At 39.3% G+C, this 26,134-nt stretch overlaps 1 protein-coding gene across 1 annotated transcript in view; it reads left to right on the top strand.

The window, feature by feature from the left end:
- LOC133562836 (dual specificity tyrosine-phosphorylation-regulated kinase 4-like) overlaps positions 1 to 22,471 on the top strand; it is a 48,630-nt gene extending 26,159 nt beyond the window's left edge. The window contains exons 5-13 of the mRNA XM_061916646.1: positions 1,048 to 1,184; positions 2,403 to 2,543; positions 2,684 to 2,822; positions 9,927 to 10,002; positions 15,155 to 15,327; positions 15,417 to 15,477; positions 17,937 to 18,039; positions 18,127 to 18,227; positions 21,544 to 22,471. Coding sequence (XP_061772630.1) covers positions 1,048 to 1,184; positions 2,403 to 2,543; positions 2,684 to 2,822; positions 9,927 to 10,002; positions 15,155 to 15,327; positions 15,417 to 15,477; positions 17,937 to 18,039; positions 18,127 to 18,227; positions 21,544 to 21,638 — 1,026 coding nt within the window. The 3' untranslated portion in view covers positions 21,639 to 22,471. The remainder of the gene's footprint in view (positions 1 to 1,047; positions 1,185 to 2,402; positions 2,544 to 2,683; positions 2,823 to 9,926; positions 10,003 to 15,154; positions 15,328 to 15,416; positions 15,478 to 17,936; positions 18,040 to 18,126; positions 18,228 to 21,543) is intronic.
- Positions 22,472 to 26,134: the final 3,663 nt, after the last annotated feature.

The raw sequence follows: 26,134 nt of genomic DNA, 5'->3' as shown, positions 1-26,134 counted from the left end.
GGCCTCCTACCGGTTGGACGTGCCCTAAACACCTCCCTAGGGAGACGTTCGGGTGGCATCCTGACCAGATGCCCGAACCACCTCATCTGGCTCCTCTCGATGTTAAGGAGCAGCGGCTTTACTTTGAGTTCCTCCCGGATGGCAGAGCTTCTCACCCTATCTCTAAGGGAGAGACCCGCCACACGGCGGAGGAAACTCATTTCGGCCGCTTGTACCCGTGATCTTATCCTTTCGGTCATGACCCAAAGCTCATGACCATAGGTGAGGATGGGAACGTAGATTGACCGGTAAATTGAGAGCTTTGCCTTCCGGCTCAGCTCCTTCTTCACCACAACGGATCGGTACAACGTCCGCATTACTGAAGACGCCGCACCGATCCGCCTGTCGATCTCACGATCCACTCTTCCCTCACTCGTGAACAAGACTCCTAGGTATTTGAACTCCTCCACTTGGGGCAGGGTCTCCTCCCCAACCCGGAGATGGCATTCCACCCTTTTCCGGGCGAGAACCATGGACTCAGACTTGGAGGTGCTGATTCTCATTCCGGTCGCTTCACACTCGGCTGCGAACCGCTCCAGCGAGAGCTGAAGATCCCGGTCAGATGAAGCCATCAGGACCACATTATCTGCAAAAAGCAGAGACCTAATCCTGCGGTTACCAAACCGAAACCCCTCAACGCCTTGACTGCGCCTAGAAATTCTGTCCATAAAAGTTATGTTCTTAAATCCAATGTTTTCCTTTTTCTTGTATCGATAAAATCGATCCATTCCCTGTTAAAAATAATCTTGGATCGATACCTACTTCTTAGAAGGCAAACAGGCCAAGCATATATCGATATACTTGAAATATAGGAATGTAAATCGATATATCGATGTATCCATCAATCGTTACACACTCTATTATATGGTATTGTCTCTTGAGAAGATCTAATATATTTGCAGAGATGTGATGTATAACTTTTGTGAGATACTTTATAGGTACAAATATGCTATATGAGTGCAATCCTACACTTATCAATGAACTAATCAATCATTGTTTCATCCACAGAGGATTGGAGACCACCTGGCTTATCGCTATGAGATACTGAGGGTGATAGGAACAGGATTTGCGGGAAAAGTCCTCAAGTGCAAAGACCACAAGACGACAATGCTTGTGGCAATCAAGATCTTTCGAAACACAGCCGAGTAAGATGTCATCAAACATACTAGAGTTGTGTAACTAATTGTAATTGCCACTAAAAGTTAATTTACCTTTGTAAAATCTTTATTTCAAGATTTTGATAAAGTTGGTACCGATGCCGTACCAGTTGAAAGTTTGAATAAACATTCTCATACTTTGAAATAAAATGTTTTCTCAACATTAGGGAAAGGTTTTGACATTAGATAATTTTATTGAATGACAAAACGCTCAAAGTAGTACCTCAACTCTGGTTCTGTGACGTTTCTGTTATTGGTTTTTACCTCAAAAGACATTCAAAAAAATCAATCAAAATCTAAGTGAAATGAGTTAAAATCTATTGGTGCTTGCCCCCCTCCAAAATAAGAGCACAATCTTAACATGTACATTCGTTTTACAACTTTTATGTAATAAATATTGCATTAAAAGAAATACAATAGAATGGACTTCAAATAATTACAGACGTTTCAGGAAGTGATGTAGTAATATTGTACAGTATTTACCTTGGAGAATGGACTTCTTTGGTATCTCCTTACAGCTGCTTCTGTCAAACACACCAGCAGCGTTAACATATTCTCATGGTTAGATGTCTGCAGCTTAGATATCATTTTAACATTCTTGGCTGGTGTTAGACTCATTCTGCTTCTTCAGTATGATGCAGACTAGCTGTAATATGCTCAAATTGCTTCTTCAAGTTTGATGACGATGATTTCCTTCTTTAATTCAATGAATATCATCTGCGTCCGTCCATCCTGGTAAAACAAAGTTATGTCCACCTCTAGCTATAAGCTAATGCTAGCGAGTAAAGCCAGATCTTTTGGTCGCAACTTACTGGGTTCCCTGTGACATTTGCTATAACAACTAATGGCGGGGATGCTTGTACCTCAATTTTTTGCTCACAACTCAAAGCATAACAATCAGCCCAAAAACAGCTCTTATCGCAAAAACACTCTTAAGTCGATATGCTACTGTACAATAATTTGGTGCAGTATTTACTATATTAAACAATATTAAAGATGACTTATAAACATGATTAATTAAAGTTACTTTAATTTTAGTCGAGTTAAAGGGCAGTCACATGGCAAATGGTAAATGGTCTGTATTTAAATAAGGAATTACTTTACTATACCTGCTTTACATTATACGTCAAATTCACCCATTCACACACTCATTCAAACACTACATTCCCATAATGAATGACCATTCTGCACACACTTTGCTTTCAGAGGTCATGAGTTTGCAGAGGCTGAACTAAAAGTTTTGAAGAGCCTGCAAAAGTTGGACAAGAGTAACAAAGCCAATATGGTCCATATGAAGGAGTTCTTTCACTTTCGCAATCACCTCTGCATCACCTTTAACCTGTTTGAGTAAGTTGTTGCACACTCTTGTTTTTCCCCCCCAGTAATGACACGCAGTTGATAAAAACATTGGATCATTCGGGATAACTGATTAAATCAGCATATATTTCATCTTTGATTAACTTGGAAGAGTTCTCTGATATTTTCAGAAAGGACCTCTTTAAAGCCTTAAATCAGAGCAAAATGCGACGACTCCATGACGGAGAGATAAGAAAATATGCAATAGATGTGCTTAAGTGTCTTCAGGTGCTCAAAGTCATGAAGATCGTCCATGGTGATCTGAAACCGGTAAGTGATATTATATATTTTTATTGAAGGCGACTTATTGAGTTGATTAACGTGGACCCCGACTTAAACAAGTTGATAAACTTATTCGGGTGTTACCATTTAGTGGTCAATTGTACGGAATATGTACTGAACTGTGCAATCTACTAATACAAGTATCAATCAAACAATCAATCAATCAATCAATCAATCAACCAATCAATCCCTCTCGGGGGGAAAGGACCCCCTGGACCCCTAAGGGGTGGGTCGTCCCCTTCTCTGTCCGCTAGAGATGCGCGGTTTGCGGTCTCATCCGCGGAGTCCGCAGATAAACCGCGGGTCGGGCGGTTGACATGACGAGAAAATAGATTTTAGTTGGATTCGGGCGGGTGGTGGTTGAACCATCCGGAAATATTTGATATGCATGGTTCTGTGATCGGTATCCTTTACCATTCAAAGTGCCATTTAAGACCCGTGTCATAAAGCCAAGAAGACAATAAGAGACGCTTTTCTCCTGAATGACTGCCGATAGTCACCCAGATAATAAGTATTAGGACGTGCTATGAAGCCATTGGCTTTGTCGCCTACTACAACATGTACCATCTGCTTGTCAGTCCAGCATCATGTTGTGTGTGGCTTTCGCGGCAACACGCACACGACTGCAAGGCATACTGGGTGACACAGAGTACACTAATGGTTTTGATATAAACAATTTTAACACTCTTAGTAATATGCGCCACGCTGTGAAGCCACCCCAATTAAGAATGACAAACACATTTCGGCAGAACATCCTCACAGTAACAGAGCATAAACGCAACACAACAAATACCCATAATCCTCTGTATTCATGACAATCCTGAATATTTTATACACCGCGCTAGGAACAAACCCCCCCTGTGCGTCGGTAGGGTGGGCGGGGTTGGGGGCGAGGGGGTGTAAAATATATTCAGGATGTGTCACGGATACAAAGGATTATGGGTATTCGTTGTGTTGCATTTATGTTGTGTTACTGTGAGGATGTTCTCCCGAAATGTGTTTGTCAATCATGTTGGGTGTGGCTTCACAGCGTGGCACATATTAGTAAGTCTTAAAGTTGTTTATATGACAACCATCAGTGTACTCTGTATCACCCAGTATGCCTTTCAATCTTGTACGTGTAATTGCGAAAGCTGCACAAAACATGTTGTCGGACCAACAATCGGTTCGTACATGTTGTTGAAGGTGTCTAAGGCAATGACGTCACAGCATGCCCATATTCTTGTAATCAGGATGAACGCTATTGGATATTCGCAAACGTTAGCGGCTCCAATTGTCATCATTACTCTGTGAAACAGTTTTAAATAGCTCTGTGAGTGATAAAGGTGGACAACCTCTGTTGTATTTCAGCGGGCGGGTGCGGTCCTGATGTAATGTTGGCTCGGGTGGACAGCGGGTGGACGACAACTTTGGTGATGAGGATGCGGATGATATAATTGCCTATCCGCGCATCTCTACTGTCCGCCCTCTTTGTCATGATTACTCATGACCGTTTGGACTTGTGTTTGATTGATTGATTGATTGAAACTTGTATTAATAGATTGCACAGTACAGTACATATTCCGTATAATTGACCACTAAATGGTAACACCCGAATAAGTGTTTCAACTTGTTTAAGTCGGGGTCTACGTTAATCAATTAATGTTCATTGTTTTCCTGTGTTTCGGTGTTTGATTCTTTTCCTCTTATTATTACTTTTATTTTTCATTCACTATGTTCTCCACTCTCAGCCACTTTATCTCTGCCTGAGCACTGTTTGATCAGTCAATGTCTTTGGAGGGTCACTGCTGTCAACTGACAAAAAACTGTATTCATCATCTCAGAAATCATTCTAAAGTGAAAAATTTGCTGTCAAAATTGAATCTCGTAATGATTATTCACGCCTTCATTTCATCTCGTTTTGACTATTGAAATTCTCTCTTCGCTCTTTTAAACAAGTCAACGCTAAAGAGACTTCAGATGGTACAAAATGCAGCTGCCAGACTTTTGACCGGTGCACCCAGAACAGCCCATATCTCCCCCGTTTTATCTAGTCTTCATTTGCTTCTAGTTAAATTCCGCATTGAGTTTGATTTTGTCTTGGTTTAATTCGGTGTCCTGTCACGGTGACATCATTCATTTGTTTAGCCTGATCCATTTCATCGATGATATGATATTCTTCATAGTAATTATTATGAAGAATATTGTTATTTTGTTTCACTGATGCTGTGGTTGTTGATATTATGGCTACATTTGGGGTGATAGGAATGTTGTGATGAAGGTAAATATTATTACTTTTTGGTAATAATGATAACTACTCTTAATAGTATTATGATTACAATTATGTTAATTTCATACCAAATTGAAAAAGGAAGTTTCCACATCTATCTTTGGGCAATTTGTCCATTCTTCTTTGCCCATTCCTCTTTGCAGCAACTCTAAAGCGCCATCAGGTAGGAAAGGAAGAATCGGTTTTCGTCCAGGATGTCTCTGTACATTACTACATTAATTTTTTCCCTCTTAAATCTTTGTCTTGTTAGACCAGAGAATTATGTTTCCCAGGTGCATTTTGTTCATTTTTAATGAAGGAATGGCTTCTGTCTAACCACTCTGCCATATAGGCCTGATTGGTGGATTGCTGAAGAGATTGTTGTCCTTCTGTTGGGTTGTCTTCTCTCCACAGAAGAATGCTCCAGCTCTGACGATGAGACTATCGGGTTCTTCTACCCCGATCTTTCAGTTTAGATGGGTGGCCAGCTCTAGGAAAAGTCCTTGTGGTTACAAATTTCCCCAACTAACGGATGATTGAGGCCTCCGTGCTTATTGGAACCTTAAAGGCAACATAGTTTTTTGTACATTTCCCCAAATTTGGCCTTGAGACAGTCCTGTCTCAGAGGTCTACAGACAATTCCTTCGACTTCTCAGCGGCCCACTTGTTATAGAGTGTCCGCCCTGAGATCTGTGGGTTCTGAGTTCAAACCCCGGCCGAGTCATACCAAAGACTATAAAAATGGGACCCATTACCTCCCTGCTTGGCACTTACCATCAGGGGTTGGAATTGAGGGTTAAATCACCAAAAATGATTTCTGGGTGCGGCCAGGGGGTGATCAAAGGGATTGGTCAAATGCAGAGGACAAATTTCACCACACCTAGTGTGTGTGTGCCAACCATTGGTACTGTAACTTCCATCCATCCATTTTCTACCGCTTATTCCCTTTCGGGGTCGCGGGGGGCGCTGGCGCCTATCTCAGCTACAATCGGGCGGAAGGCGGGGTACACCCTGTAACTTAACTTTACTTAACTTAACTTAACTTAACTTAACTTAACTTAACTTAACTTCATTCTTGGTTTGTGCTTTGCCATGCACTGTCCAGTGTAAGACCTTATATATAGACAGGTGTGTGTCTTTACAAAACATGTCCACCCAACTGAAATAACCACATCCATCCATCCATCCATTTCCTACCGCTTGTCCCTTCGGGGTCGCCGGGGGCGCTGGAGCCTATTTCAGCTACAATCGGACGGAAGGAGGGGTACACCCTCGACAAGTCGCCACCTTATCGCAGGGCCAACACAAACAGACAACATTCACACTCACATTCACACACTAGGGCCAATTTAGTGTTGCCAATCAACCTATCCCCAGGTGCATGTCTTTGGATATGGGAGGTAGCTGGAGTATCCAGACGGAACCCACGCAGTCACGGGGAGAACATGCAAACTCCACACAGAAAGATCACGAGCCCGGGATTGAACCCAGGACTACTCAGGTTATATGGACTCCAAATTAAGTTGTAGGAACATCTTAAAGGCCTACTGAAATGAGATGTTCTTATTTAAACGGGGATAGCAGGTCCATTCTATGTGTCATACTTGATCATTTTGTGATATTGCCATAATTTTGCTGAAAGGATTTAGTAGAGAACATCGAGGATAAAGTTTGCAATTTTTGGTCGCTAATAAAAAAGCCTTGCCTGTACCGGAAGTAGCAGACGATGTGCACGTGGCGTCACCGGTGTGAGGGATCCTCACATTGTTTATAATCATAGCCACCAGCAGCGAGAGCGATTCCGACCCAGAAAGCGACGATTTCCCCATTAATTTGAGTGATGATGAAAGAAGGTTAGAGTTAAGCACTATAAAAAATAAAAAAAAATTAAAAAAGGAAAGGCGGCGGCAGTGGGAGCGATTCAGATGTTATTAGACACATTTACCAGGATAATTCTGGAAAATCCCTTATCTGCTTATTGTGTTAATAGTGTTTTAGTGAGATTATAAAGTCATACCTGAAAGTCGGAGGGCTGCGGTGAACGCTAGTGTCTCTGAGAGAAGCCAATGGAGGAGCAAAGATCACAGCTGCCTTTTTGACAGCTGCAGGAGGAAGTCGCATAGTCCGCTGAAGTCTCCGGTAAGAGCGGACTTAATATCACAATTGGTTGACATGTGGTAGAGAAACATGTTCGCTTGACCGCTCTGTGTTAAAGCTTCACAACAAACAAAGAAACACCGGCTGTGTTTCGGTTGCTAAAGACAGCTGCAATCTACCGCTTTCCACCAACAGCAATATTCTTCATAGTCTCCAATATTAATTGAACAAATTTCAAAAGATTCACAAACAAAGATGTCCAAAATACTGTGTAATTATGCGGTGAAAAGCGATGACGTTTAGCCGTGAGTGGTGCTGGGATAGAATGTCCGCTACAACCTATAACGTCACAAGCACGCGTCAACATAAGCGTCATCATTCCGCAACGTATTCAACAGGATACCTCGCGGGTAATTTAAAATTGCAATTTAGTAAACTTAACCAGCCGTATTGGCATGTGTTGCAATGTTAATATTTCATCATTGATATATAAACTATCAGACTGCGTGGTCAGTAGTAGTGAGTTTCAGTAGGCCTTTAAGGATGATCCGTTGAAACAGGATGTTTTCACGTTTGAGCTTCATGGCAAAGACAGTGAACTTATGTACATTTGATTTCTTGTTTTTTTTATTTTCAATACATTTTCGAAGATTTCTGAACATCTTTTTTACATTGTCATTATGGGCTATTGAGGACAACATTGAATTTGTTCCATTTTGCAATAGGACTGTAACATAAAAACAGTGGAAAAAGTAAAGCGCTATGAATACTTGTCAAACGCAGTGTATCAAGGGTCGTATTCAGCATGTCGCTAAACAAGTGAGTCCACACTGCAAAAAGTTAGTGTTCAAAAACAAAAAAAAATTAGATAAAAAAATTAGGGGTATATTACTTGAACTAAGCAAAATTATCTGCCAATAGAACAAGGAAATTTGGCTTGTCAAGACTTTCCAAAACAAGTAAAATTCGCTAACTTCAATGAACCCATAAATACCTTAAAATAAGTATTTTCTCACTAATAAGTGCATGTTTCTTGGTTGAAAAAAAGAGACCTTTTTGCCTAATATGTTAAAAAATATTCTTAAATGAAGTAAATACTAGTGCAATTATCTTGACAAAATTATATGTGCTTGGCATTACATTTCTTGAAACCAGCAAACTTATACTACTACTGGCTTTGGAGCAATCAAAGCTGCTCACATGGCAACTAAGGTGGACACTATGTTTGACAGATAAACTTAATGTGTTTTATATTTATCCATGACAGCATTTTTATCATATGGTCTAAAAATGCATTTTTCCATCGACAGCATGACATTATCGCGCCAATTAGTGCGCAAATATACAACCCAGCCCCTGGCCAAAACGTATTTTATAGTAATTTTGAATAATTTATCTGAATGTGCATGAACCTTTTCTGTTATAAATTGTTAGAAATGTGACATGTTAAATATTAACTGTCAGTTTGCTGTACGGTGCCAACTGTACAGTACGAGTATGAGTACGTCTTTTCTATTGTTTCATTGAAAATAAAACAGCAAAGTCCATTTGGCTGTCATCTGTTTTAAATATGAGACACAACCTTGTCAAAGTCCTGATTTTTTTTTCATGCTTGCAATAAGAAATTATTACTTTAAAAAAATAGTTTTACACGTTTGTACTTGTGAGTGTTGATGACACAGCTTTGCAACAGTTGATATTCTAGTTTCAAGCATGTTTTACTCAATATAGGTAAAAAAAATCTCAGCAACAAGGTGTAATATCTTACTCAGATCATCCATCCATCCATTTTCTACCGCTCATTCCCTTTCGGGGTCGCGGGGGGCGCTGGCGCCTATCTCAGCTACAATCCGGCGGAAGGCGGGGTGGTACACCCTGGACAAGTCGCCACCTCATCGCAGGGCCAACACAGATAGACAGACAACATTCACACTCACATTCACACACTAGGGCCAATTTAGTGTTGCCAATCAACCTATCCCAAGGTGCATGTCTTTGGAAGTGGGAGGAAGCCGGAGTACCCGGAGGGAACCCACGCATTCACGGGGAGAACATGCAAACTCCACACAGAAAGATCCCTAGCCTGGATTTGAACCCAGGACTGCAGGACCTTCGTATTGTGAGGCAGACGCACTAACCCCTCTTCCACCGTGAAGCCCCTACTCAGATCATTTAGGAACCAAACCCTTGAAACAAGTAAAACACTGACAGAAAATCTGCTTAGTGAGAATACTCTTATTAGACAGAAAATAAGCAAATATAATTCTAATTTGAGATATTTAATCTTACTTAGATTTCAGTTTTTGCAGTGCAGTTGATGACAAAGAACTCTATGTTGGTCTCGTCGGACCGTTTCCCATCCTCCCAAGCATTTTCTGGGTTATTCAGGTGTTCATTGGCAAGCTTCAGGTGGGCCTGTACGTTTGCATTCTTGAACAGAAGGACTGTGCGATGATTGCAAGATCTGAGTTCATTACAGCACAGTGTGTTACCGCAATGTTTACCCCACACAAGATGAGATCTTGCATGGTGCTCCTGAGTGACAGCAATTACCTGTTATCTTGCATTTGTTCCTTATTATAATTGATATTAAATGTTATCAAGCTTCTTGCTGAAGGGGCAGGCCTACTTTTGGGGGATCAAAATGCTTCAAAACACAAATTAATAATAAGAGTTTTACCATTTGTAATGATCACAATGTTAAAACTCTACTATTGTTTTCACTCTATTTCCCATTTCTGTTGCAGGAAAACATACTGATAGACAAGGAAAACAATGCTGCAGTGAGTGACTTTGGAGGCTGCATTTTTATGAAAGACAATGGCAAGTGAACTTTTACTACTGAAAATCGCAGGTGATATTCTAAAGTCAACACACTACTGTCAGGGTAATAAAGGATATAAGGTTTTTTACTGTCTTACTAGCACATGTAAAGTTGGACAAAAATGAGTACCCAAGGTCCCAGATTTATCCCAATTAGTACCGATAGACTGATAGTATGTACATATTAGGATATAAATAGAGTAGGATTTGAATGACATGGGTTAAAAGGAATGCATATTAATTAGAATACACACCCCAAAACCAGAGAAGTTGGCACGTTATGTATATCGTAAATAAAAACAGAATACAATGATTTGCAAATAATTGTTGACCTATATTCAATTGAATAGACTGCAAAGACAAGATACTTAACATTCGAACTGGAAAACGTTGTTATTTTTTGCAAATATTAGCTCTAATATTTTTGCAAATATTAGCCTGCAACATGTTTAGAAAAAGCTGGCACAAGTGGCAAAAAAGACTGAGAATATTAAGCAATGCTCATCAAACACCTATTTATTTTAGAACATCGCACAGGTGAACAGGCTAATTGGGAACAGGTAGGTGCCATGATTAGGTATAAAAGTAGCTTCAATGATATATTCAGTCATTCACAAACAAGGATGGGGTGAGGATCACCACTTTGTGAAAAAATGCGTCAGTAAATTGTCAAACAGTTTAAAAACAACATTTCTCAACAAGCTATTGCAAGGAATTTAGGGATTTCACCATCTTTAGTCCGTAATATCATCAAAAGAATCAGAATGTGAAGAAATCGCTGCACGTAAGCGATGATATTACGGACCTTCGATCCCTCAGGCGGTACTGTATCAAAAACCAACATAAGTGTGTAAAGGATATCACCACATGGGCTCAAGAACACTTCAAAAAAACACTGTCAGTAACTACAGTTCGTCGCTACCTCTGTAAGTGCAAGTTAAAACTCTACTATGCAAAGTGAAAGCCATTTATCAACAACACCCAGAAACGCCGCCGGCTTCGCTAGGCCCGAGCTCATCTAAGATGGACTGATGCAAAGTGGAAAAGTTGTCTGTGGTCTGACGAGTCCACATTTTAAATTGTTTTTGGAAACTGGACATTGTGTCCATCGGAACAAAGAGGAAATTAACCATCCAGCTTGTTATAGGCGCAATGTTAAAAAGCCAGCATCTGTGATGGTATTGGGGTGTATTAGTGCCCCAGGAATGGGTAACTTACACATCTGTGAAGGCACTATTAATGCTGAAAGGTACATACAGGTTTTGGAGCAACATATGTTGCCATCCAAGCAACATTATCATGGACGCCCCTGCTTATTTCATTCAGCAAGACAATGCCAAACCACGTGTTACAACAACATGCCAACTTCACTGGTTTTGGGTTTTGTAGAATAAATAAAAAATAGAATCGATTGTTCCTGTATTGCAAAAAGAATGTCAAAAAAAATGACAGCAAACCATACTAATGATATCTATTGCTACAGAGCACCACCAGAGTTCTGGCCCTTAGTCTGGTGCAGTGGCGATTGCTCTAAGACTGCAAGGGAAGCTCATATTCCCCTAATATGTCAAAAAGTAAGTGGTACAATATTCAATTACATAGACAAAATTTGCACTTTGTTCAGAATCAGCTACTTTTGCGACAGCTGAGGCAAATTTTTTCTCATGCATTGTGGTAGCATCCGGGTGCATTAAAGAGTGTATAAGCTCAGCGTCCAGTGGCTTCAATGGCGCAGCATGGGGTGGGTTGTTCTACTGCAGCCAAACTAGAAAATCATTACAAAAATGCTTGGTTTGGTTCCACCCACTGACACATCGCGTCTCTGGAAGTGTATTGAAAATGGGCTTGGCCTCGGCTGGCCTGGATGCTGAGCTTGCATGCATGATTTGATGATCTGTCTAAGGCGTAATCCCTTTTTTGTTGACAGCAAATGGAAAACTCATCCATCCATCCGTCCATTTTCTACCACTTGTCACTTTCGGGGTACACCCCGGACAAGTCGCCACCTCATGGCAGGTCCAAATTAGCGGTCTTGAAATTCAAACCACTGCCAAGTTGATAGAGAATATTCTACAATCCTTCAAGTGATGTTTTATATGTAAAATCAAAAATTTTTACATCATTTATCTGTTATTGGAGACTGTACTTTTGTTTAGAAAGTAGCTGAAAAAGAGCTTCCCCTATTTGTAAGACCAGCAGGTCTGGTGGTCTGACTTCGGATACTCTGCAGCCTTCTGCCTGAGGAGGTCAAAGACAGTCGGTCAGCTACAAATTGTCACAAATAAAGCTCCAGGGTGGCGAAATACAGTAAATCTTCTTCTCAGTAAAATTATACGTCTTCTAAAACGTTTTTAACATGAAATAGAAAGATATACAGCCCCAGTAAAATGTTTGGACACATTATTGAACAACATGACGGTATTTTTTTTGTCTTTTGACTAGTGGAGTATAGGCATACACAAAGTGGACAAAAGGAGTAAAAGGTACTGATTTGACCTTGAATTTAAATGCTTCTGAACTAAAACTAGTATTACTGGAATTAAAATGTACTGCACGTAATTTGACGTCTGTTTCTTTGCAATAACACATTGCACCATTTTGGTGGCAATTCCAGTTTTATGTGTTCCCCTTCAGCACCTTTGGACCTGATTCCCATTGTCAATCAAGACTATTTGATTGATTTATTGAGACTTGGTAGATTGCACAGTACAGTACATATTCCGTAAAATTGACCACTAAATGGTAACACCTGAATACGTTTTTCAACTTGTTTAGCTTAATAATGAAATAATAATTATGTAAATTATCTTGCATGCATTCAATGTGGCCGTTTCTCCTGCCGCATGTGTTGCACGGAAGTTTTTGCTGTGCTCCAGCATTCTGTTTTTGTTTACTTTGTAGCCTATTCAGTTTAGTTTTTATTTTTGCATAGTCTTCCCTATGTTCCCAGAGCACTTCCCAGCTGCTTTTGCCTCTTGTTTGTTCGCTTATTAAATACATTTCCCCTGTACGCTGCCTTCTTGCCTATTATCGCTGTCCCCCTTGCGTCACGGGTTCAGTTCAGTCTGCAGATGATGATGACATATACATGAGACATAGAAAGAATACAAGAGGATAGATAATAGGAAACTGTTGTATTTTAGGTATAAGACAAAAATCAGTAGGAAAAAAAAAATACCGTATTTTTCGGACTATACTCAGGAGCGACTTATAACACTAGACCACTAGTGATTTAGGGCTATATAAGTAAACATTGATTGATTGATCTATGTGTGAAATTATTAACACATTACCGTAAAATATCAAATAATATTATTTAGCTCATTCACGTAAGAGACTAGACGTATAAGATTTCAAGGGATTTAGCGATTAGGAGTGACAGATTGTTTGGTAAACGTATAGCATGTTCTATATGTTATAGTTATTTGAATGACTCTTACCATAATATGTTACGTTAACATACCAGGCACCTTCTCAGTTGGTTATTTATGCCTCATATAAAGTACACTTATTCAGTCTGTTGTTCACTAATCTTTATTTTAAATTGCTTTTCAAATGTCTATTGTTGGTGTTGGATTTTTATAAAATTAATTTCCCCAAAAAATGCAACTTATACTCCAGTGCGACTTCTATGTTTTTTTCCTTCTTTATTATGCCTTTTCGGCAGGTGCGACTTAGACTCCGGAGCGACTTATACTCCAATCCAATCCAATCCAATCCACTTTATTTATATAGCACATTTAAACAACAATAACGTTTCCAAAGTGCTGCACAGCCATGTTAAAAACAATTGTAAAAATAAATAAATAAATAAATAAAATTAAATTAAAAAAAAAGTATATATATATATATATATATCTATATATATATATATATATATATATATATATATATATATATATATATATATATATATATATATATATTACGCTCCACCAATGACTGAATAAAAACAAACAAAAAATAAAAATAATAATAAATATAAAACCAATAAAAACAATATAAAAACAAATATGATTAAAAACTATTTTAAAGGGTAAAATCAATTAAAACAGTAAAATAGAAATCAAAGTGTATAAAAAACACAGAGGACAACAGAGAACAGAGGACCACACAACTCATGTAGTGTTAAAAGCCAAAGAATAAAAGTGGGTCTTAAGACGAGACTTAAAACACTCCACTGTGGAAACAGTTTGAACATGGAGGGGCAGAGTGTTCCAGAGCTTAGGGCCGACCACAGAGAAGGCCCTGTCTCCCCTGGTCTTAAGTCTGGTCTTGGGCACCACGAGCTGGAACTGGCTCTCGGACCTCAGAGCGCGCGCAGGAATGTAAATTTGGATAAGGTCCGAGATATATTGAGGTGCCAGTCCATGTAAAGATTTAAAAACAAACAGCAATGTTTTAAAATCAATTCTAAAATGAACAGGGAGCCAGTGCAAACTCTGAAGAATTGGGGTTATATGCTGGCGTTTCCTGGCCCCTGTTAAAAGTCGTGCTGCCGCGTTCTGGACTAACTGCAACCGGGAGAGAGCTTTTTGGCTAATGCCAGCATAAAGTGCATTGCCGTAGTCCAGGCGACTTCAAATAAAAGCATGCACGACTCGTTCAAAAAGGTTAAAAGATAAAAAGGGTTTAACCATTACTAAAAGACGAAGGTGATAAAAACACGATTTTAAAACGCCATTGACTTGTTTGTCTAGTTTAAAATCGCTGTCTATAGAGACGCCAAGGCTGGTGACTTTGGGACGCACATCATTTTGCAATGGTCCCAAGTCAGTGAGGGCCGGACCAAATACGAAGAATACGGTAATTGGATTTGTAACCTGACACAAACTATATATAGAATGAGTTAGGACCAGAAGCCTCATACTGGAAGAGTAAAAATGACCACCATAGAAAAGTCGTCACTGGTAAATTTATTTGCAATTACATTCTTAGGTATAGAACATCCCACAAGTTTCCCCTTGGTATACATTGAGTTAGAGACAAGAGGTGTAACTATCACTAAACATCATCCCAACCAGCTTTTGGCTGGTTGGGATGATGTTTAGTGATAGTGCCAAAAAGAAGCCAGACCTTGAAAACCTGTTACAAACTACTACAGACGCTGCAATAATAAATGCAATGTTTATGTTCCTATGATCTACCACAGACAGACCAACGGTTTATACTCTACCGTACATGTCTCCAGAGTTGCTCCTTGGCAAAACCTCCACCCCCGCTACTGACATGTGGAGCCTGGGCTGCATGTTGGCTGAGCTCGACAGAGGCTACGCTCTCTTTGGTGGCCAGACCAAAGCAGACATGTTCTATTCTATAACGAGAGTAAGCCTGATGCATTACAATATTAAGCTTTGCCTTACACCTTATACATAAAGCTGACGTGCAAGTTATTGAATGTGAATTATTTTTAGGTTCTGGGTGCCCCACCAGGAGAAATGCAGAGTGAAGCAAACGACAAAAAATTTGGCATTGGTAAGCAAAACATTGCTCAAATGTTAGCAATAATAATAATAATAATAATGTTGGCAATAGTAATGTGTAACTTGTTTGAAGATTTGCAAGTTGACACAAAGCTGACTCATTAATGTGCATCTCTGAAATAGTGTCCCTGGGAAACTGTTTCTGACTCCAATGTTAATACTGCTAAATGATAACAGTGGGTTAGATTCAGCAGCAAGTTCCATTTTGCTCAGAGTTGGTGTTTGCAACTTGTTCAGTTACAAAACCTAAAACCAGTGAAGTTGGCACCTTGTGTAAATCGTAAATAAAACAAAATACAACCTATATTCAATTGAATAGACTGCAAATACAACATAGTTAATGTTCGAACTGGAAAACCTGTTATTTTTTGCAAATATTAGCTCGTTAGGAATTTGGTGCCTCCAACATGTTTCAAAAGAGCTGGCACAAGTGGCAAAACAGACTGAGAATGTTGAGGAATGCTCATCACTTATTTGATAAATCCCACAGGTGAACCGACTAATTGGGAACAGGTTGCTGCCATGATTGGGTACAAAAGCAGCTTCCATGAAATGCTCAGTCCATCACAACCACTTTGTGAACAAATGCGTGAGCAAATTGTCGAAATTTTTAAGAACAACATTTCTGACGCAAACTGTAAAAGTGATCTGTGGTCTGACGAGTCCTGTGATGGTATGGGGTGTATTAAAGTTAAAGTGCCAATGATTGTCAGACACACACACAAGGTGTGGCAAAATTATTCTCTGCATTTGACCCATCACCTTTGATCACCCCTTGGGAGGTAAGGGGAGCAGTGAGCAGTAGTGGTGGCCGCGCCCGGTAATCATTTTGGTGATTTAACCCCCAATTCCAACCCATTGATGCTGAGTGCCAAGCAGGGAGGTAATGGGTCTCATTTTTATAGTCTTGGTATGACTCGGCCGGGGTTTGAATTCACAACCTACCGATCTCAGGGCAGACATTCTTACCACCAGGTCATTAGTGCCCAACGTATGGGTAACTTACACATCTGTGAAGGCACCATTAATGCTGAAAGGTACAACATATGTTGCCATCCGAGCAACGTTATCATGGACGCCCCTGCTTATTTCAACAAGACAATGCCTATCCACGTGTTACAACAGCGTGGCTTCAAGTAAAAGAGTGCGAGTACTAGACTGGCCTGCCTGTAGTCCAGACCTGTCTCCCATTGAAAATGTGTGGCACTTTATGAAGCCGAAAATATCACAACGGAGACCCTGGACTGTTGAACAACATAAGCTGTACATCAAGCAAGAATTGGAAAGAATTCTACCTGAAAAGCTTCAAAAATGTGTCTCCTCAGTTCCCAATTGTTTACTGAGTGTTGTTAAAAGGAAAGGCCATGTAACACAATGGTAAAAATGTCCCCGTGGCAACTTTTTTGCAATGTGTTTGTGACGATTGCGTGGCATCGTGATGCGGGTTTGTTCTCTCAGAGATGCAGTTGGGCTTCAGACACAGCGTGGAGGTAAGAAACAATGATTTATTTTTAAATATAAGTAAGACTAAGAAACAGAAAAACTTACACAAAGCACAAAAGGCAAAACAAAAGAGCTAGCATGGGAGCTAGAGAAATAACAAAGACTTAGCGTGGAAGCTAGCTGGTTGCGAAGAGGAATACGGGATCGGATCAGATTCGTCACTGTTGTGAAACACAAACTAGGAAGCAAGGCTGAATGAACGGAAAAGGCAGGCTTAAATAAGGACAGCAATCAGAAAACAGGTGTGCGTCAAAAGCAAGGGGCAGGTGAAACTAATGCGTAACTATGGCGACAGAACAAACAAAGAAGTGCAACCAGTAACTAAGGCAATCATTAGCAGAACATAATACAAAAAAGACTCAAAACCTGAACATGATATGATCCGGGCAGCGGATCATAACAGTGTTGCAGCCATTAAATTCTAAGTTAAGGATTATTTAAAAAAAAAGAAAAAATGTTTCTCAGTTCGAACATTAAATATCTTGTCTTCGCAGTCCATTCAATTAAATAAAAGTTGAAAACGATTTGCAAATCATTGTATTCTGTTTTTTATGCATGAATTACACGACGTGCCAACTTCACTGGTTTTGGGTTTTTTGCATTTTTCAAAGCAAAAATATAAGAACACCATGAGCTAGCAGAAGACACTTCTTGTAAATATTTTTCATGATTACTTTGTTTGTGGTGTAAAACATTTTTACCGGCTCGAATAAAACTATTGGTGTTTGCTGCGGTCACTCACCCTGTCTCGTCAACATGTACGCGCAGAGAGCGCGTGCACACATACAAAAGCAATCCAAGAGAAACAACAAACAACAAAAGATGTTTAAGTAGGACAACTAGTAGTTGTAGTAAGAAAAAAACATTATTTGTGAACTGTCGCTGAAGCTGTTATCATACTAAGAATGATCTTATGTAACTTTTTCACTTTTTTTTTTTATCATGCAGGTACTCCAGACATTGACGATTCAAAGCAACCTAAAAATGCATCGGCCATTAAAATAAGATCCAGCAATCCAAAGTTTCTGGATTTCATCATGTCCTGCCTGGAGTAGGTGCTCTTCCTCGCAATCAGTGTTCTAATGATTTGAAGGTCCTTTAGAGTCGGTTTATTAAGTGCATGTATATCATTTATCAGATATGATACAAAGAAGCGCCTAACACCAGAGCATGCTTTGCGTCACCCGTGGATCCTCAACACAGACACAACCAAACCCATGAAGACTGCTATTAAAATCAGTGAGTCAACCCTAATTCACTATTTGTGCGATACCACAGATTTTTGATTTCCGACCAGATGCCGAGTAAAATTCTGGTTAGTATCCGCGTTATCGATTTTATACCAATGCTTTGTACAAGTTGGTAAAATTTAAAAAGTAGCATATTTCAAATGTTGCTGCTCTGGGGGAGTCATTCTCAAATGAAATTTTAAGCGGACTTTTGATCGCATTTATTGAATATTTAGAAAGCATTAAAAAAAAGAACATGCATCGACATGTCTCTCTGTATGATTGTGAACAATTTTTTAAAAAAGTGCATTGCCCCTTTAAGAAGGCCTGATTTCAAATAGTATGTCATTATTATATCTGTCAGCTGGATAAAAAAAAAAAAGAAAAACAGCCATATTATGTGTCTAGAACAGTGGTTCTTAACCTTGTTGGAGGTACCAAACCCCACCAGTTTCATATGCGCATTCACCAAACCCTTCTTTAGTGAAAAAATAAAAATAATTCAAATTCAAGACAAAGTTGTATGTTTTTTGTAACTCTTTAGTATAGGGGAACATATTCTAAGTAACAAAGACTTAATTTAGAGTTATTTGGACACTGGGGGAACATATTTTAAGTAATAAAGACTTACTTTAGAGTTATTTGGTTAGGGTTAGTGTTATAATAAGGCCATGCCGAATAAGGCATTAATTAGTACTTAATGACTAGTTAAGAGCCAATATGTTACTAATTTGCATGTTAATAAGCAACTAATTAATGGTGATTATGTTCCCCATACTAAAGTGTTACCATGTTTTTTTTTACTGGTGCACAAAATCAACCGTGCATGAACATCACCTTGTTCAAACAACAAAACTAAGACGGTGCATAAACTCACAACAAATTACACACCTGCAAATCATTCAGCTGTTGCTGTATCCGTAATATGCCAGCAGGGAGAAGTTTGTATTTACACGAAGAGTTGGGTGTGTTTTGATCTCCGCCGAACCCCTGATGTCGACTCACCGAACCCCTAGGGTTCGATCGAACCCTGGTTAAGAACCACTGGTCTAGAATCTTAACGGTGCTCCTGGACTGAATCAATTAGGGGTAAGTTACAAAAAGTATCTGCACTCGGTATCCACACTGCAAAAACTGAAATCTAAGTAAGATCTCAAATAAGGGTGGTGATATTTGCTTATTTTCTGTCTGCTAAGATAATTCTTCTCACTAAGCAGATTTGATGTCAGAGTGTTTTACTTGTTTTAAGGGTTTTGGTCCTAAATGATCTCTTTTATATTACAGCTTGTAGCTGAGATTGTATGACTTATATTGAGTAAAACATGCTTGAAACTAGAACATCAACTGTTGCAAAGCTGTGTCATAAACACTCACAAGTATAAAACTTCCCTTTTAAAGTCATAATTTCTTATTTTAAGCATGAAAAAGAAATAATCATGACTTTGACACAATTGTGTCTCATAATTAAAACAGATGACAGCCAAATGGACTTTGCGGTTTTATTTTCAATGACACAATAGAAAAAAACATACTCATATAGTAGTACAGTTGTTATTAGTGAGGATATACTTATTTTAAGGTATTTTTGGGTTCATTGAGGTTAGCTAATTTTACTTGTTTTGGAAAGTCTGGACAAGTCTGTCACATACAGGTGTCACATATACTGTAATATTGTACGTGGTAATTGTTATATATTGTATATATGATATAGACATAATATATTATTATGTATCTGTACATATAAGATACTGTACATACATTATGTAAATATTTCGTATATATGTTATATTTTACATCACTATATTTTGCCTATTTATACCTGCGTTGTCCTTTCCATCCTTACACGTTCCATCATTGTAACTGAGCTACTGTGTGGAACAATTTCCCTTGTGGATCATTAAAGTTTGTCTAAGTCTAAGTCTTTGCCTAAGCCAAATGTTCTTGTTCTGTTGGCAGATAATTGTGCTTAGTTCAAATAATATACCCCTCAATTTTGTATTTTTTTTCTTGTTTTTGAACACTGACTTTTTGAAATGCAACCTTAATTCTGAGTGACTCATTTTAAGATTTGGTATCAGCGGCATCAATATTATAGTATCGAAAAGCTAACCTTTTCTCAGTGACCAAATAAGTTCTGTGCAATGCTAATATTCAGCATACAGTGGGGCAAAAAAGTATTTAGTCAGCCACCGATTGTGCAAGTTCTCCCACTTAAAATGATGGCAGAGGTCTGTAATTTTCATCATAGGTACACTTCACCTGTGAGAGACAGAATGTGAAAAGAAAAATCCGGGAATTCACATTGTAGGAATTTTAAACTATTTGTAAATTATGGTGAACAATAAGTATTCGGTCAACCATTCAAAGCTCTCACTGATGGAAGGATGTTTTGGCTCAAAATCTCACGATACATGGCTCCATTCATTCTTTCCTTAACACGGATCAACCGTCCTGTCCCCTTAGCAGAAAAACAGCCCCAAAGCATGATGTTTCCACCCCTATGCTTCACAGTAGGTATGGTGTTCTTAGGATGCAACTCAGTAATATTCTTCCTCCAAACAGGACAAGTTAGGTTTATACCAAAATGGATACATGGATGATACAGCAGACGATTGGGAGAATGTCATGTGGTCAGATGAAACCAAAATAGAACTTTTTGGTATAAACTCAACTTGTGTTTGGAGGAAGAAGAATACTGAGTTGCATCCCAAGAACACCACACCTACTGTGAAGCATGGGGGTGGAAACATCATGCTTTGGGGCTGTTTTTCTGCTACGGGGACAGGACGATTGATCCGTGTTAAGGAAAGAATGAATGGAGCCATGTATCGTGAGATTTTGAGCCAAAACCTCCTCCTGAGAGCTTTGAATGGTTGACCAAATACTTATTTTCCACCATAATTTACAAATAAATTGTTTAAAATTCCTACAATGTGAATTCCTGGATTTTTTTTTCATATTCTGTCTCTCAGAGTTGAAGTTTACCTATGATGAAAATTACAGACCTCTGTCATCATTTTAAGTGGGAGAACTTGCACAATCGGTGGCTGACTAAATACTTTTTTGCCCCACTGTAACTGTATTGAAATAACGTAACCAAATATTTTAATTGCAACTTAAAGCATGACAATTAGCCGAGAGACATCTCTTGTGCAAACACACTCTTAAACTGGGGCTTTATTAAGTTGAGGTACTATATCAACTGAGAGCAGGAGCAGAGAAAGCTTTTGTGGCGTAAAAGCACACATGATTATGAGCACGACTTGTTACTGTATATAACATTTTCAAAAAGGTTGATGATCAATGTCTTATCTGCCTCCACACAGGCGTCAAAGCTGCCAAAAACAGCTTACTAAAGAGAGACAAACTGCCACCACCGCTGTTGAAGTCACTGGCACAACATAAAGAAGTGACCGCTTAACCCTTGAAATTGGGCACACACAATATATATGTATTTATTACAATTACATGCATATATATGTATATATCATGTACATTGCAGCAGCAGCAAACTTGGCTGAGTCACTAACAGACCTCAGAGGGGCACTGGGAATGGATCTAAGGACCAAAGCATCCGCACAGCCAAGACTAAGGAAAAGGCAAACCAGTTTTGTGTTTGGATAACCAACAACTCAGTGTCCCATGCATGGATACTACAATGATTAAAGACTGCATCCTGATCATCTTCATCATGACCCCATTGCTGAAACAACAGCTTACTCTGAGACTATTGCACATTTGGCCATCAAGTGTAGCATTTACCAAAGAAATGCACATTTTATTCCTTCCTATTTACTTACCGATATCTAAAGTGTACGCTGATAATATATCAGGAGAAATTTGGTCCAAGAATACCCAGGATTCTAACCAGGATACGGATACTATTCCATGATTGGAGAAACCTGCAGTTACATCCTAGACCTCAGGGGCGCCGAAAAGGGGGTAAAGGAGACGGGTTCTAGGGGCCCCTCTGGCCCTAATGATGATTAAATTATATGAAATCATGTGATGGGGGCCCTGTAAAGATTCTTTTCACGGGGCCCAAAATCCCTAGCGGCGCCCCTGCTAGACCTGGATAACATTTGGCTCGTAGCCAAGATAGCGGATATAAAAAACAGCTACCAGGCTCTGGCTTTCTGAAAAGTCAATGAGCACCATCACATGGATGCAACGTGATCAGCTTCTTGAGATGTCAGCTCAATGATAACAAGTATTTTCCATGTGTATGTACTACAAAACCCAAAACCAGTGAAGTTGGCACGTTGTGTAAATCGTAAATAAAAACAGAATACAATGATTTGCTAATCCTTTTCAACTTATATTCAATAGAATAGACTGCAAAGACAAGATACTTATAGTTCAAACTGGAAAACTGTTATTTTTGGCAAAATTAGCTCATTTGGAATTTGATGCCTGCAACATGTTTAAAAAAAGCTGGCGCAAGTGGCAAAAAAGACTGACAACGTTGAGGAATGCTCATCAAACACTTATTTGGAACATCCCACAGGTGAACAGGCTCATTGGGAGCAGTTGGGTGCCATAATTGGGTATAAAAGCAGCTTCCATTAAATACTCAGTCATTCACAAACAAGGATGGGGCGAGGGTCACCACTTTGTGAACAAATGGTTGAGCAAATTGTCGAACAGTTTAAAACCTTAAAGGCCTACTGAAACTCACTACTACCGACCACGCAGTCTGATAGTTTATATATCAATGATGAAATATTAACATTGCAACACATGCCAATCGGCCGGGTTACTTTACTAAATTGCAATTTTAAATTTTGCGCCGAAGTATCCTGCTAAAACGTTTATGATGACGCGTGCACGTGACGTCACGCGTTGAGGAGGACATTTTGTTCCAGCATCGATCCCAGCTATACGTCGTCTGTTTTCATCACATAATTCCACAGTATTCTGGACATCTGTGTTGCTGAATCTTTTGCAATTTGTTCAATGAATAATGGAGACATCAAAGAAGAAAGCTGTAGGTGGGAAGCGGTGTATTGCGGCCGCCTTTAGCAACACAAACACAGCCGGTGTTTCATTGTTTACATTCCCGAAAGATGACAGTGGAGCTTTACTATGGAACAGAGCAGTCAAGCGAACATGGTTGGATTGGACTAAACACACAATGTACAGTGTATTGTGCAGCAATCATTTCGAAAGATCGTGTTTCGAAGAGGGTCCCTTGCGAAGAACAGACATGGGCATCGTCACCACCCGTCGAATGGTGCTGAAGAAAGGTGCGGGGCCGACCTTCAGGTTGTACAGGTACGACCATATAATCTCACTAAAACACTAGTAACAAAATAAGCAGATAAGGGATTTTTACAGAATTATCTTATTAAATTTGTCTAATAACATCTGAATCGCTCCCACTGTATAGTCTTTTCACTCTCACTTTCCTCATCCACGAATCTTTCTTCCTCGCTCAAATTAATAAGGAAATTGTCGCTTTCTCGGTTCGAATCGCTCTCGCTGCTGGTTGCCATGATTGTAAACAATGTTCAGATGTGAGGAGATCCACAACACGTGACGTCACGCGCACATCGTCTGCTACTCCCGGTACATACAAGGCTTTTTTATCAGCACCAAAAGATGCAAACTTTATCGTGGATGTTCTCTACTAAATCCTTTCAGCAAAAATATGGCAATATCGCGAAATGACACATCGAATGGACCTGCTATCCCCGTTTAAATAAGAAAATCACATTTCAGTAGGCCTTTAAAGGCTTAGTGGCCACATGCTTGGACAAGCCCTTTTAGCTCTTATTTCAAAAATTGTGTACACTACTGAATTGGGGGCTTATGGCCGCTTATGGGTTTAGAGTGTCCGCCCTGAGATCGGTAGGTTGGGAGTTCAAACCCCGGCCGAGTCATACCAAAGACTTTAAAAATGGGACCTATTACCTCCCTGCTTGGCACTCAGCATCAAGGGTTGGAATGGGGGGTTGAATCACCTAAAATGATTCCCGGGCGCGGCACCGCTGTATGCTCACTGCTCCCCTCACCTCCCAAGGGGTGAACAAGGGGATGGGTCAAATGCAGAGGCAAATTTCGCCTCACTTGGTGTGTGTGTGACAATCATTGGTACTTTAACTTAACTTATACTGCCATCTGGTGGTGTCAGAAGACTAGAACATACAATGTAATTAAAAAAAAAAGGTGTAAAAATAAGAATTAGCATGTCACTAAACATGAAGTAGTCTGCCTCACAATACGAAGGTCCTGCAGTCCTGGGTTCAAATCCAGGCTCGGGGTCTTTCTGTGTGGAGTTTGCATGTTCTCCCCGTGAATGCGTGGGTTCCCTCTGGGTACTCCGGCTTCCTCCCACCTCCAAAGACATGCACCTGGGGATAGGTTGAGTGAATGTGAGTGTGAATGTTGTTTGTCTATCTGTGTTGGCCCTGCGATGAGGTGGCGACTTGTCCAGGGTGTACCCCGCCTTCCGCCCGATTGTAGCTGAGATAGGCGCCAGCGCCCCCCGCGACCCCAAAAGGGAATAAGTGGTAGAAAATGGATGGATGGATAAACATGAAGTACACGTTTGTTACTTATGGACTGAGTACATCATATCAAACAATGATTCTTAGTTTTTATTCTAATTAGCGTCCAATAAGCCCAAAGCAAACAGAAAAAAAAAATGCATGTAAACAGCTAGGGACTTAAGAGGTTTTAAGAACAGCATTTTTCAACGAGCTATTGCAAGGAATTTCAGCAAGACAATGGCAAGCCACATGTTACGACAGCGTGGCGTCGTAGTAAAAGAGTGCAGGTACTAGACTGGGCTGCCTGTAGTGCAGACCTGTCACCTATTGAAAATGTGTGGCACATTATGGAACCTAAAATACAAAAACGGACTGTTGAACAACTTAAGCTGTACATCAAGCAAGAACGGGAAATCCACCTTAGATTCAAAAATTGGTCTGAGTTCCCAAACGTTTACTGAGCGTTAAAAGGAAAGGCCATGTAACACGGTGGTAAAAATGTGTTGCAGCCATTAAATTCTAAGTTTAATGGCTTACAGGTGAAATGTAATTTAGAAAAAGTTGCAATGTTGACTAATAAAACTGAGCTGTTTTTCATCTTTAAAACTTGTCATTGCTCAAAACATAATATTAAATCAAAATCAATGTTTTTTTTTTAATGAATTATTGGTCTATCCAAGGCTCCCATTACTTCACATCAAATATTCCACCTTGAAAAATATTTTTTTGTGGAAGATTTTGCATATTTTTTGTGTTTGCATAAAAAAAACAGTTTTCTTTGACAAAAATTGCAGAAAACAAACAAACAAACAAAAAAACAACATAAAAAACAAAAACAAACTTAGAATTGACGGATAGATCTGAAGTTAATGTAGACTCTAGAGATTTAAGCGTCAAATAAATAATGCATGTATGCCCTGGCACACCACTATCATCATTTATGATTAAAGCAAAAAACGTTTTACACTTTTATTATGAAATAAATACACCTACAATTTATAAAATGAAAATATAGAAAAAAAATACAGGCAGTAGTAAAGTTTAGATCCATGAAGCAAAGAAGAGAGTGAATGAATGTTAATAACATTATATGCACAATATAGAATGTGATATATAACAGGATAATGCGTACATTAATAATTTGTTTTCAATACTGTTACGAAAAAAGTGGGACCCCAAAGAGTTTCTCTGGGACCCTATTTTTATCACTTGATGGGGTCCCTGGGACCCCATTTTGAAAATTCCTCGTGCCAACACACACACACACACACATATATATATATATATATATATATATATATATATTAATGAACTTATGACACAGTTGAAATAAACCGGCTTCTGAAGATAAAATGTGTTGTTATTATGCAGACAAGGTGTGCAAAAGAAATACAGAGAATGAATCTGCACCCCTCATCATGACACC

Source organism: Nerophis ophidion, linkage group LG12 (assembly GCF_033978795.1).
Source record: "Nerophis ophidion isolate RoL-2023_Sa linkage group LG12, RoL_Noph_v1.0, whole genome shotgun sequence".
NCBI classification, from domain to species: domain Eukaryota; kingdom Metazoa; phylum Chordata; class Actinopteri; order Syngnathiformes; family Syngnathidae; genus Nerophis; species Nerophis ophidion.
This window is presented reverse-complemented; position numbering and strand designations above follow the sequence as displayed.